The 14,718-nt window shown below is 34.7% G+C and overlaps 1 protein-coding gene across 1 annotated transcript in view; it reads left to right on the top strand.

The window, feature by feature from the left end:
• PSMD14 (proteasome 26S subunit, non-ATPase 14) overlaps positions 1-14,718 on the top strand; it is a 48,618-nt gene that overhangs the window by 21,011 nt on the left and 12,889 nt on the right. The window contains exons 4-7 of the mRNA XM_052792040.1: positions 2,263-2,334; positions 2,664-2,783; positions 3,898-3,968; positions 4,936-5,086. Coding sequence (XP_052648000.1) covers positions 2,263-2,334; positions 2,664-2,783; positions 3,898-3,968; positions 4,936-5,086 — 414 coding nt within the window. The remainder of the gene's footprint in view (positions 1-2,262; positions 2,335-2,663; positions 2,784-3,897; positions 3,969-4,935; positions 5,087-14,718) is intronic.

The raw sequence follows: 14,718 nt of genomic DNA, 5'->3' as shown, positions 1-14,718 counted from the left end.
TGGGACAAATGTAGAATAGTATGGTGATCACAGCATGGATGTTACAGTTCTTCCTAAAGCAGAGAGTTACTGTGTTTGTACTTTTACCCTCATTTCAGACCCTCTCTGATCTAGAACTGGTAGAAAAAAGGAAAAGAGCTTTATGTATGAAGAAAGGGGTTGTTATCAAACTAATAAGTTGCTTGTTGGTTTTTTGTTGTTTTTTTTTTTAAGTTAAACCCAACTCATCTGTGCTTTATTCTTAGCAGTGATTAAGTGGAAATATGAGTCTTTGTGTTTTCCGAAGTATTAAGACTTCTGAGTGAAAAGAAGATTGTCTGGAATAGACTTAAAGCAGGAGAGATACAGTTAAGAAAGTAAACTTACATATTTATGGAGAAAAAACCCCCATAGTAACAGTATCAGAAAATGGTTGGGCATTTGAAACTTCGTCAGTCAAACAATTTAGTTGTAGTAAATTTGGAATAAGTGATTCAGGAGCCCTGTGAATCTAGTTCTGTGAAACGTTCTGAAGAACTGCTTGTAGAGTTTTTCATCATAAGTGTAGAGGAACACCTCGACTGGAGCATCTCACTGTTGGGCTATGGCTAGTCAGGGAAATACTTGATGAAGTGGAATTGCTTAAAAATGGACCTTTGGTGAAAATATTATAGAAGGTGAAAAGTTAAACCTGCTGGAAGATTGCTGATGGAAAGGGCAAAGTGACAGAATTAGCAATGAGTAGTAAGAAGTGAGGGAGAGCAGATATCAAGAGGTGACGGTCAGCAGTATCAAAGTTGGAAATAAAGGTTTGAAGGTGTTAGGAAGCAGTTGTGGTTGACAGATCCATGCATGTATGTGAGTTTCAAAATATAAAGATTGGATCTGGAGCTAATAGAGAAGGAATTTGTTGACGGGGGGGGGACACAACTGACTTTTCTTGCTGTCTTTAAAGTGTTCTGAAGACTAGATGATGTTTTTCCGTGTGTGTAAAAGTGAAAGTATGCAGAAAGGACAATTACTATACAAACTTAATATGCTGATTACTTAAGTTCCTGGTTTTATCTTCAGGAGGTGATGGCTTGTGTCAATCGCTATGTCTTCTGTTTGATGTCCGGTGGACATGTGTTGTACTGAATTTTTCCACTTTAAGTGAAAAATCAAGAATTTACTCAAAATTTTCCCTTTTTTTTTTTTGCCCGATTTTGCTTATAACTGTGGAATCAAAGTTCTAAATCTACAAAATGTTTGTGTAAAGGCACCATTTTTTTCCTCCTTTAACTTAACGGGAAGTATCTTTTTTTTAACTGTACTCCATAGTTTCTTTGTTGCCCTTCTAAGTTTACATCACTTAGTGCAGAAGTAACCTTTTGTATTTTCAGTGGAAATTTGTTGTACACAATTTGGTAATAAAGTAATGAATGTACTGTTAATTGGCTGTAACAAGGTACACCGATGTGGAATTCTGTATATAAGAGCAATATGTCTCTTGCTCCTCGACAAAGGGGCATTTTAAACTGCTGCCTCCTGTGTTTTTCATTTTCAACAGTACACAGAACCTGTTTCAACCAATCATTCACACCTGGGACAGTTGTGCTAATTTTTGAATAACTACTCGTAAGGCAAAGAGCAAAGTATTTTGTTCACAGCTTTTCCACCTAGGGATCGGAGGTCCGTTTTTTCTCTCACTGCACCAGTGTATCTGCAAAGTACTCCCATAGCCTTTATCTGCAAGTCCTCTTTAGCTGAAAGCTGATGAAGCAAGGGGAAATTGCTGTTTGTGTTAGTGCCAGTTAATCATGCTAGCCCAGCAGCATTTACATTCACACCACTGTAAGAAATGCGTAGTTAATTGGAGAACTGGCCGTATTTTACAGCTGATGAAGGTTAGCATTGCGGCAAGGCTGACTAATGGAAACTTATCTGACTCTTAGCCTGTATGTCTTGTAACAGGTTTGTACCCAGTGCAATACTTGCCAGTTTATTTGAATGATTCCTATTAGGTTGCTCTTTAGACTGGTATTGTTTTGGGGCGGGGTGGAGATAGGATGATGGCTAGGTGACTTGTATTATAAAACAGGTTAATGAAGAAGGCACTGTAAAGAAGTGTTTGGGGTTTGGGTGTGCTTTTTTTTGGTTTTGTTTGTAAGAACTTCATCTAACACAAAGTCACAATTATATATGCATTTTTCTGTAAGTTTTGTAATATGGAAAACAAAAGAAAATGTTTAGAAACTGCAGAATAACGGTGGTGGAGAAAATAATTATTTATTCTTTTCATAGGGGCCACCAACAGATGCTCCTGCGGTCGATACAGCCGAACAGGTTTATATCTCTTCCCTTGCACTGCTGAAAGTAAGTGTTCTGTGTGTACTGCATCTGTGTGTAGTGCTGGAGATAAAGCACCTGGCAGCTATCCAAAGTTTATGGACTTGTGCTCCTTAGGTGCTAGTCAGACTAATTTTTAAAATAAATTAATACTGTTTGGAACATTCAGAGTAAGAAACTTATTTTAATTACTTCTTTTTTGTTGACTTCATTTTTACTATTCTGTAGTTCCTTACAGTTTCCAAAAGTGCTACAAGTTGCAAATTATCTATAGATCAACAAAGGCTGAAAGAACTATCCCAAGTCAAACTTGAACCTCCTGTTAAACATACAGTGTCATTTGGTCTTAATTCCAGATGTTGAAGCATGGTCGTGCTGGTGTCCCTATGGAAGTTATGGGTCTGATGCTCGGGGAATTTGTTGATGATTACACTGTGAGAGTGATTGATGTTTTTGCAATGCCACAGTCAGGAACGGTGAGTTCTTTGCAACGAGACCTTGATAATTTTGTTTGCTTGTTTGCTTTTCCTTATGGTAAATATTTTTAAAAAGCTTTTCCTGTTTTACCTCATTTATACAATCTTAAGGTATAACCTACTAGGTACAATGCAAACATGTCTAATGGATTTAAGGGTTTCAGTAAAAAACAATTAGTTAAAATTAAAACATTCACTTTTTTTTTTTAGCAAAGACTAGTACGTAAGTGTGTAGTGTGTGTATCAATATATGGAGATGTTGGTCTTTACGTATGTATACATATATTGGTATAACATCACTTATAAGACTTATAAATTGATAACTTCAAGAACTCATATACTATGAGCCAGGGGAAGGAGTCAAAATGTAAAAAGCTTGATTAGAAGTGTATCATGCCCTGAAGTGTGATAGTGCTGTAAGATATACTTGCTCTCTTCAACAGATCTTACAGTGGCATGTCTCTTAAATGGTATTTTTGTGATGTGAAAAAAATTATGTATTTTAATTTTAAGTAAGAGCATTCATGTTATGAAGAGATATTTTAAAGACAAGATGAGCCAGTGGGTATAATTGGAATTTATGATGCTTTTTTTGTGTAACTTGAATGAAATATTGTTCTTAAAAGAAGCATGGATCCCTTTGTAACTCAGAGATGCACATCAATGAAATTTTCAGATTCTTTTGTCCTGAGTTTATTCCATGCATGTTATAGTATAAGTAGAATCTGCAAAAAGCTGGTATGTGACATTTATCTTGAATAAAACCTGTAGAGCTGAACTTGTGTGAGAAACAACAGGCCAGAGTTTGCAGAACAAAAAGAGGAAAAGATTAATTCCTATGCCTATTTAATCATGTTTACTCATAGTAGAGATGACTTAAATAGCAATTCAAAATCTTCTTTCAGCATCTTAAAAATCACATTGAAACATATTTATAAAAATTATATTTTACTTTTAAGGGTGTTCTATCAAGTAGTTCTAAAAGAGTATGGTTGCCCTTTTAAACAGATGCTTATGAATGGTGTTTGAATTTTTGTTTGTGGAAAGTAACAAGTTAAAAGACAATATTGCTTTATGTACAACTACTATGACTTTTGTCTGTCTTCTACATCAGGGTGTCAGTGTGGAGGCAGTTGATCCTGTATTTCAAGCAAAAATGTTGGATATGCTGAAACAGACAGGAAGGTAAGTCACCCTAAAGAGGGCTGACAGTAACAAATACTCCCTGCATGTTGTTTAGAAGAAACAGCTGGCTTTCTGCAAAAGTAGTGATATAGGGGCTATTAATAATGTTTAAAAAGAAGTAATTGGCCCAGAAATCAGGTGAGTAGCAGAGCATGTAATTCAGTCCACCTCCTGCATTTCAGTTGTCAGGAGGTTGTCACTCATGTTAAACCTACAGCTTTGATTATTGCACAGAAAGATTAGAATGCTGCTCAATTTAGTATAGGCAGTTACTAGACAGTACCTGCTTAAGAGATTGTTTTTTTTATTTCGTCTGATTAAGATAAAAAAATTACCAAGTCTTAGCTTATTTATGAGCAATTTTAATGAAAAGAAAGGGAAAATAATTTTGTAAAAGATCCTAGTATTTAAACAAATTTTTATTTCACTCCTACCTCTCAACAGTTGTCGTTTCCTTGCTCAAATTCTTTTACTGTGGGAAAAACTTCAAAATTAATGTTAGCAAAAGGCTCAGCAGCTGAACAGAACAGTGCAAATTGCTTTTTGACTGAGTTCCTAGTTCTACTGCTGGTTTAATTGATATTTAATCCTTTCCCACCGTTGGTTCCCGTTGCCCATGTCTGAAATGGACTTTCTGCCGTGAAAATTCAACCCTCGACGCCAAGGAGTTAAAGAGTAGATATTTACTCAAGTGCTGAAAGGGTAAAAACTGGTTCAGGGAAGGTGTGGTAACAGGGTGAAAAACTGAAAGCATGATCTACCACTGCTAATGTGCATCCCTTAATGATAGCCCTCTTTTGTCGCATTTATTCATGTCCATGTTTTCACCATGCTATGGTGAGTAATTTAAATATTTCTAATGGTGTTTTTTCCACAGCTCATCCTAATTTATGCCCTTATACATTACTATTTCTTCTTGTGTTACATGTTTTTATATTTAAGAATCTCAATGTCCTCTTTGTTTCAGACCTGAGATGGTAGTTGGTTGGTATCATAGTCACCCTGGCTTTGGCTGTTGGTTGTCTGGTGTAGATATCAATACTCAGCAGAGCTTTGAAGCCTTATCAGAAAGAGCTGTTGCTGTGGTGGTGGATCCCATTCAGAGTGTAAAAGGAAAGGTATTGTAGGCTTGCTTTTTTTTTTTAAAGTACTTCAGTAAGATTTGATATAGAAGCACTGTAAATATGTGTAAGTTCTTGATTTTTTGGAGGCCCATTCTGCGTTTAAAAAAAAAAAAATTCTCATTGCAAATGAAAAGATCATTTTTAGTTTATTCTGCATCTTGCATCAGTAGTCCTTAAACAGGCTGAAAGTCTTTGATATTGTCAGTACACATAACCAGTCATAATCCTCCCTTAATATTTTGCTATTTAGGTGTCACTCAACATGTTTGCAACTAATAATTCAAGTATACATTGTTTCAGATATTACATTTTAGCCACAAAATCTAAGATCAATTACTAACAAATTGGAATAGGTTCAGCCCCTTAATGTGGGTACCAAGAGGGCATTGATTTATAGGCATTGCATATGATGGCTTTTAGTGTCATTTCTATTCCAAATGTTTTGGGCAATAAAACTTTACAGAAGACTTGGTATCAAGCATTTGAGTTTGAGAAGTGTGCAGATAAATGATTAAGTATGTTAAATGATTATGAAAAGAGATTAACTTGCAAAGCATATTGGGCTATAGTTGTCCTTTGTTGAAATCTCTTTTGTTCTTGTTTAGTTCTCTTTTTATTTCTTTCTAGCCCCATATGCCATTTTCCTATTTCCTGCCTCATGACAGCAGGGAGCAGCTCTATTATCACCTTCACAGAGCTGTCTGCAAATGTGAGAGGCAATTCGATTTTGCTCAACCACAGGGAGAATGGATTAGAAAAACTACAGAACATACAGAAATTGGCTAGGTGGTTTACTGCTTTAAAATACTGCTGAGGTGTTTTGTTTGAGCATGCACTCCCATTGTATTGTAGAATAATTATTGAAATGCGTCATGGTATATGGATGATATTAATGTAAATTTATAAATATTTAAAAAGTGTTCATCGTCTGTAAAGCTGTAGTATAATATTTCCTGTGAGACAGATCATATTGAAGCTACCAAACAATTCCACTACAGGTTCCCTTAATTTCATAATAGAATATTCTGAAGCTACAGTTGCATTTTCAGTTGGGTTTTTTAAATTCTGTTTTTTATAGCAAATTTATTTATGTAACAGGCAATTGAAAAATTAATAGCTTCTGGTTGTTTGGAAGCTATTAGACATCTGAAACAATTTTGCTCCCTTTTAAATTGCATAAAGAGTAGAAGAAAATTTAGGTGGTTTGGGGGGGGGGGAAGATGCAGTAGAATATTTAATTACTCCCGACTTATTTTTTCTAGAACTTTTTTCTTTTGCTTTTTCTTATTTTTCCACTCCAATAGAAATGTTGAAATAGGATTCTTTTTATTTTGTCAAAATATAATTTTCAGGACTATACTAGTAATTAATTTAGACCTCACTAGGTATTAAATCCATTAAGGAGAAAAGCCTCCCAGTAAGTCACACTACTGTTGTACCACACTTGCTCACTAAGTGCTTGGGTTTTTTGGTTTGTTTTTTTTTTTTTAAAAAGAAAAATATTTTTTTGCCACTGTTTGACATAGATGTCATCTTTGAGCATCTTTGTTCTCTTCAAGAAAATAATCTTTGGCATATTTATTTTGAATATGAATAAATTTTTGTCCATCTAAACATTTCTGGAATTTTTTGTCCATCTGAACATTTCTCAGTTACAGCTCTTCTTACAGCATTGCTGCCAGTATTTGAGATCACTGGAAGTCTTGTAGTGTTTGTTTTTCATACATGTCTAGCTGCTACAGTCAGATTAAATTACATTCTCAGGTTTCACATTAAAAAAAGGTTTACATCTGTCACATTTCTGACAAGTGCATCCTTAAAAGCTTAGAAATAGAGAGAATCCCCCAAATTATGAGTACTACTTCTAATTAATTTCTTGGGTTTGGGGGTGAGATTGGGCTATGGAATGTGTACGATTTTTATGATCCTGGTTGGCAAGATCACTTATATTAAAATGTATTTTGATTTTAGATGAACTGAGAGAAGAACAGATATATTAGAGCTCAAGGGGATTTCTTAGGTGAGGTTTGACTGCTTCATGTGCATGGCTGCCTTACTATGGTGTCCAGTGCCTCTTTGTATGTTAAACAACTCAAGCTAAGCCTATTTCAGGGAAGTACCCAGTTTTTCTCAGTGCCAGCAAAAGACGAACTGCTTGCAGAGGTAGTTTTGCTGGTGTAGTAGCCACTATACAGGTGGGCTTTTGCTCGTGTATGTAGCTATGTGAGTCCAAGATCATTACTCATTATACCTTTTACTAGCATAACTGTCTGGCAAAAAATTATAGTGAACATGTGGCATAGATGATTTTAATATGGTGTTGTTTTGACTGAGATTAGATGTATTTAAAAACAAAGTCCAAAATAACACATTAGCTAATTTTAAACCTGCCTCAGGGCAGGTCCATGCCCATATAAATTGCTATGGCTTATAGTCAGTGAAGCAGTCATGGTTGTGCTAGTGAAGAATAACCGGGGCAGAGGTTATTTTCATGTGTTGGGAAGTTGAAATGAATTCTGATGAGGAGCCTCAGGTTCACCTTGACTAGCTAAAGCATTAAAAAGCAGTTTGCCCTGTCACTGGTAGCAAGTGAAAACTTGTTAACTTTTGTTAGATGTCCTTGTCTGGATACATGTGTTCCAAACACCTAGTAGGATGGGCGTGTGTGATTGCAGTTTAAAGATAAGAATACATGTAATTCTCATCAGTTAAAAAAAAAAAAAGTTGTCTTAAAGCCAATGAGCAAAAATAAAAAGTAATATAAATTCCTTATATAAAAATAAAACCCTCATATAGATGTGTGGATTAAATGCCAACTGCTTTAATGACCGTTTTAGGACTGGGATATTATTACATAAATATAATAGGACACATGAAGGACAAGTAATTCTAAATAGTGATCTTATTACTTTACATACATATTCTTGCACACACAGTATGCTTTTTCATGATTCTGTACCATATATTGCCATTTTGGGGCTAATAATGTTCTAGCTGTCTGTAAAATAAACTCACAACAGATCAGTGAATTTTAACTGAAGGTCGATGTTATCAGAACCCAGAGAGAAAAAGCTTTGTGTTTTGGCTTTTTTTTTTTTATTTGATTTCTATGAATGAAGTCAAAGTAAACATGGTGAAATAGGGCTAGTGGAGCAGCCTGGCTAGCTGTTGCTTCGTCCTGTACTTACCAATAAACCTTTCTTTTACCCCCTCCAGTTTTCCAGTCTGTGCAATGGAAGTTGTAATACATATTTAGAATATTCCACAGAAGCAGTAATTTCATTAAAGATCTGGAATAAAGCTAAATATTGATATTTCATATTTATTTCCAACATACATTTTGAAATGTCTGTAGAGAGAACTATATACCTTTGCCAAATGTTAAAAATAAATTTTTTTGGACCTTAACTTAGCAGCTGTTCCTCACCTCTTAAGGAAAATATAACTACACTAAACCCACTGTAACATAGGATCTTTAACTCCACAAGCATTAACTTACTGTGTTGCACACATACGTGTTAATTTAAGAAAAAAGTGGTGTTTTCTTTTTTGAACTGTTTTAAACTTTAAATCTTTATTATAAAAAAGTCACCATTTAAAATGGTTTGGTTTTCTGAGGAAGTTCATTGGTTTCCCTTGATTAATAATTGCTGGCATAAGGATCGGTAAAATCCAAAGTTTCCAGAAGTCCATTTTGTACATCTGAGAAGTTTGTTGGTGCTTGTGGTGTTTAGTAGGATATGTAGCAAAATTTCTTATTCGTACAGCAAAATTTCATGTCCGTTATACCATAGTTTTTCCTAGCAAGTCACTGTCAGAAGTATTTGCAGGAAGATCTCTTGATTTATGGCAAAAATGTTTTTTTAAATTGTTTGCTGAGGAAAAGACTTGTCTTTGCAGTAATGTTTTATAAATTCTACTTTGCATGTTAAACACCTGACAGATAAAAACAAATATGCTATCTTAATCTTGTGCTTAAACCATATCCTGCCACTTTCATAAAAGAGGTTTTTGCTATGGTAATTTACCCTTATCTTAATCTCATTCAGAGGGTACAAGAAGAAAAAAACATGTACATTTGGGTAGCCGCGTAAATCAGAATAATTCCAGGAGGTCATCTAGTCCAACTTTGTGAAGAGCACACTGTCAACATTGAGTTCAGACCAGCTCGCTTAGGGTTTTGTCCACTTGAGTCTTGAGATGCAACAGCTTCATGGGAATACCTGTTCCAATACTTTATTATTCTTGCAGTTATTTTTTTTTCCCTTGTGTACAGTCAGCAGCTCCTCATTTCAGTTTATTACTACTGTCTCCTGCCACATACATCATTGAAGAATCTTGTTCTGTGGTTCAAGTAACCTCTTCTGGAATTGGAAGGTTTGATACTTCAAAGAGTAGCCAGAATGTGGGCTGTAGTCTAAAACCATTTTGTTCAAGCAGTTTCTTTTCAGTGGAAGTTGTAAATTGCTTCTTTTTGTTCAATTTATGAGATCTTTAGAATTTTATTTTAACAGGAGTAACAAATGTGATGAACTTTAAAAATGAGTAAAAGAACAAATGATAAAGTGTGAAAAAAAAATTCTTATCATGCTCCTAGAAGCCCCAAAAAGGGACAGTTATACTGTATGGGGTTTAAAAAAAAAAAAAAGGTATTATTTGTCCTAAAATAGCTATTCTCGGGGGGGGGGGGGGGGGGGGGGGGAGAGAAAGAGAGAGAGAGGTGCTGGGTTTATCCTCCTTGTACAAATGAAGAGCTGAGGAGAAGAGAACTTAGCTGAGTTGCTCCTGGAGGTCCATAACGAAGTTGTGTCTGTCCAGAGCCAAGGTCATCTTGAGCAAGGTGCAGGTCTCAAAGTCCTTTTGAGCTGTTAACAAAGAAAAATAGTATCTTTAAATATTCAAATTTCTATTTAGAATGATAAAGCACTCTATGTCTATTGTAAAAGTGTGGTGGCTCAAATACTGTACTTTGAAATTTTGTAGTATTCCAGCATGGTTTTAATTCTTATTGTGCTAATAAGATTTTGTCCATTTTGAAAAATGGACAAAATTTATGTAGGCATAGGATAAAATGCCACCATGAAACCAATAGATCATATGGTTGAACAGAGTTTTGTTTTTCATTTGCTGAATGACCTGTTCTGGCAACCTCTTCCTTAAAACACTCCTCTTCCTCTTTTTTTGCCCATTGGTATTTCTAAATCTAGGTGACAACCTTTGCGTGATTACTTATGTATATGAGCAGTATGGTTTTGTTAATGCCTGATTTCAGTTTTTAACTCTTCAGAGTAAGAGATGGTTATTTTGCTGAGTGCTGACCATAAGAATAGCAATTTGCAAATAGTTTTGATCTCTCCTGTTACTTTTACGTTCCAGTTTAGATTAAATTTTCTATGCACTACACTATCTCAGCTTGGTGACTTATGTGGGGAAAGGCAGCTGAACTCCTTTCCTGAGACAGTTTTTTGTGTTGCAAATCCTCCCAACTTATCAAGACAAATATGTATGTGAATGGTTTTATAACTTGGTAATTACTTGATAGTCTAAAAGAGTGAAACAAAAGCAGTCAGAGATTTAACAATTACTCTTCTGAATGTTGGAATTACCATCTAGCCTAAACAATTTTCTTCAGCTGAACAAGTGTTACACTAGTTTTCTGAAAGATTCCATGTTGTCAGACCTCTACTCTTTTATCAGAGTGCTATCATTTTTCCTTTGAACCTGTCCTTTTCCCTTGTTTGTTTGAATTAACCACAGGATTGGAGATGGTGACTGTTTTTTAAGGCGGCAGAAAAAAAGTAATCCGTAAAATGAGATGTGTGGAGAGACTAGTATAATGCCTGAAATTTGAAATTTAAAATAGCCCATTAAGTTTGTGAGCATGCTAAGTAGCTTGGAGCCACCTAACAAGATTTTCTTTATATACCCAACTCCCCCTCCCTACTTGGTGCATTTGTCTTAATAACCTTTACCTTAATAAGTCTTCCCTAGACACAAGTGAATTCAACAGTCATTAGGGTACAGCTTGAATGTATTAATTAAAAACAACTAAACAAACCAGTAAATTGACTATATTGTCACTACTGCTTTGGAGACATCTGTTTATTGTGAATTATTATGCAGATAATATTTTACAAGAAAATATATTTTAAAACATGTGATACCTACAACTTTATGTCAGAATCTTTTATACCTGGAACAACTTCCATTGCTAGAACTGGACTTGCTAACACTTTTCTACTGTAAAGGGAAAAATTCTAAAATAGAGAAGATAACTTTACAACGTGTAATTTTGGTTGAAATTTCAAGGGTACGTTTCTGTACATTTCATACCATGTCTAGTGTGTTTAGATACTCTTACAGTACTGTGGTATTTCTTAACATTGACTGAACAGAGCATTTGGTGCAGTAGCCTGCATATCAGAGATGCAAACATCTTAAATTGATCTAGGCAAGAACCGAGTGTCTACAGGAGCCCGATTTGGAGAATAAGGAAGTAGATACATTTGTGTTGGGTTTGATTCCTGTTGATTCAGTAAAGATTGATGCTCTTTTCCCTGAAGAATCACATTTGTAAGAGATTAATTGCATCTGCACTATAGTGTAGGCCACTCAGTGTTTTCAGTTCACAATGTGTTTTTGTAAACCTGGCCATAAACTACAAAGTATTGAACTGTTTCATTACTGCCAGTATACCACTGTTTTGTTACCATTTTGTTTGAAAACCAACGTTTTTTATAGTAGTTGCACATATTCAGAATAATATTTTGCATATTTTACTTCCTAATTTTTTTAAATGGGATGCCAAAACTGTTAATATCAATGCTGGTGTTCTAAAAATTTGTTATGCAATGTCCTTTGGACTTCTTGTGATTTAATTAAGTGATGTATGTTTACCTGCTAAACCATTTACATAGGTTACTTCAGTTCATGTCCGTCCTTAAAAAAAGTTTCAAGAAGACTTTTTGTTGAAAAGTATTAAATGTTTAATTTCCTTTTGCCATGGTGGATGTAGAATAGTCCATTTATCTTCATTAAGGCATATAGCTTTAAAACTTGTGGCTTTGCTACTTGGGAGTTATGGATGCATGCCCTCACTTGTCAAGATAAATGTATTATACTGTAGTTCTCTCCCCTCCCAGTATGGATATTCAAGTTGTACTGCGGATTTGACCACAAGTAAGCAATTCTCTAAGGACAGAGAAGGAAAATGCACATACTCCTAGGAATATATTTTCCAGAGCTAAAATTGACATTTTATAAATAATTTCCATGTTGCAAACTTCAAACTCACAATCACAGCAATTCAGTGATATGCATTTGGCATGAGTCAGTTTCAGTTCTTAGTGCTTTTCATTGGAAATGGCATAAAAAGTAAGATTTCTTTGAATTTTTTATGTTGTGGGCTTACAGGGGACAGAAGATGTTCTTCACTTGTAGTTGTCTAACAGTGCATGGCAGCATAAATAACGAAATGGTCATAAACCTGAGCTGCACTTCTCAGGTCACATGTTCCATTTCATTTTTAAAGAATCTAGAAACAAACTAAGCAGTTGATAACAGGTCAGTTGCAGGTGATAAAAGAGGTTTTAGACGGGACATTACTTCTTTTTCCACACCTGGCATAACCACACTATATCCTTCACAGAGTTGTCTTTAAGCACTGGTATGTTTGTTCATAAACATATGGCATAAACAATACATTGCTATTTGAATTCCAAGGACACAATACATTTTTAAAGATAGTCACCATATGTCATAGATTCTTCACTGGAAAAAATACTGATGTTAGAAATTTTTTTAATTTAAACATAAAAGGCTGACTTATTTCTAACTGAAGTTTACCATTAAAATATAGTGGGTCTTGCAAAACAGGACTGTTTTTGTTTCAATATTGTTTGTACATTCAATATTGGAGGGATTTAAGAATCAAGTGTGTAAAGTGTACTCTTGAAATTATCGATTTTTTTTTTTTTTTTGTAAAAAATATCCCACAAAGTTATTAAGCCTGTTTTAGAAAAAGTGGTAATATATATATGGCATTCACCCTCTCAGAAGCAGCTGAAATAAGTCTGGCTACTAAGCATCCTAAATTTTATTCAAGCCATTATTTTTAATAACTATGTGCAGACTATAAAAGGCCAGATTTTTATCTAGTTAGCAATTGAGGAGTCCAGCGCTTGTCTTCAGATTGTGAATAACTATGAATCATATTAATTGTAGCTATTCTCAAATTTATTAAAGTACACTGAAGATAATTGTAAATTTTTTTTCTAAAAATATATTACGCCGGCTGTACTGTGGGTTGTTGACCCTGGAGAAATGCTTAAAAAATGCTGTATAGTTATTGTTTTTTAGATTATTATGCTTTTTGAAGCTAAGACAGATGTACAAAAAGATGCAGTTTTTATTTTGTATTGGCAGCTTCCAAATATTTAGTATCTTTTTCCAAGAGCTGCAATTAGTAAAGCATCCATGGTACTGAAATCCACACATCCCACAAGCTAATTATATTTGCAAGGTCAGATTGAATACATATTTTCAGAAAAATAAAGGGTTATATAAATGTGTCTTCTACTTGGCTGTTATATCACAGTTTGTTGATCTGGAGTATAATGTGTACAATTCACAAATTTGTCTGATAACAGAAAGTGGTGTGTGATTGTGTTTATTTTACTAACCAGTATATTCACAGCAATCACTTCCAAATATCTCTCCAGTAAAGATGTGTTAATTACAAAACAGACAAGGTCTTCTATTATATTAAAGCTACTAACAAGAAGACAGCAGGAATCACACATGTAAATAGCATCATCAACCCCTATTTTAGTCCTCTGTTTTGATCTGTGAGTTGCGCATAGACCAAAGGTGCTATTAAAGACTCAGTATATGAAATAGGCAGCATTATATGAACAAAATTTATTCAACAAGAAAACAGACCTTTAACATGAATTTAACAAGCCTGAGAAATTATAAACTCTCATATGCTGCAGATTCATGCAGTGATAATAAACAAAAAAGGAAAGTAAGAGGTTTCCTTAAGCTAGCCAAACTGCTAATGGTTTTGTTATAAGCTGTCTGCTGTTGAAATGACCTCTGAAAAGTCTGAAGACACTTATACTAGGAAAAAATTAAATGGTCAGAGTGGTGAAAGAGTTGCACTCTGGAAGTGCACTTAAAAAAAATAAATCTACCTTCATATATCTGGAAAATATCCCAATGGCACAGACTTTCATTTAACTTTTTGTGTCTTTACAGAAAGGGAATTTAGCCTGAAGCTTGGAAACTATAGTTTTCACTAAAACAGTGCACGCTGCGCTGCATTAGGTAATTTAAGTACAATGAAAGCTTAAAATTTTTGGATGAGAAATACTGACTTCTTACAAGAAAAATAACTGAGCAGGTTTTTGTGCTGCTTTTAATTAATCCTTAGAGGTTCCTTATTCAAAATACTGTGTCTAAAGTTTCCATTGTAGAATATGGGGTGACCATGTTGCTGTCATCTGATTGCATCATGCTGTACTTCAAAATATACAAATTTAGAGAGGAGACTTCAGCTTGTACACACCTTCAAGTGCTCACCGGGGTTTTTTTTCTTGAATCTTACTGTGGCATAATTAACACCT

The sequence above is a fragment of the Harpia harpyja genome, chromosome 7 (assembly GCF_026419915.1).
Source record: "Harpia harpyja isolate bHarHar1 chromosome 7, bHarHar1 primary haplotype, whole genome shotgun sequence".
Lineage (NCBI taxonomy): Eukaryota > Metazoa > Chordata > Aves > Accipitriformes > Accipitridae > Harpia > Harpia harpyja.
The sequence above is the reverse complement of the archived record's forward strand: the minus strand, read 5'-3'. Positions and strand labels throughout refer to the sequence as shown.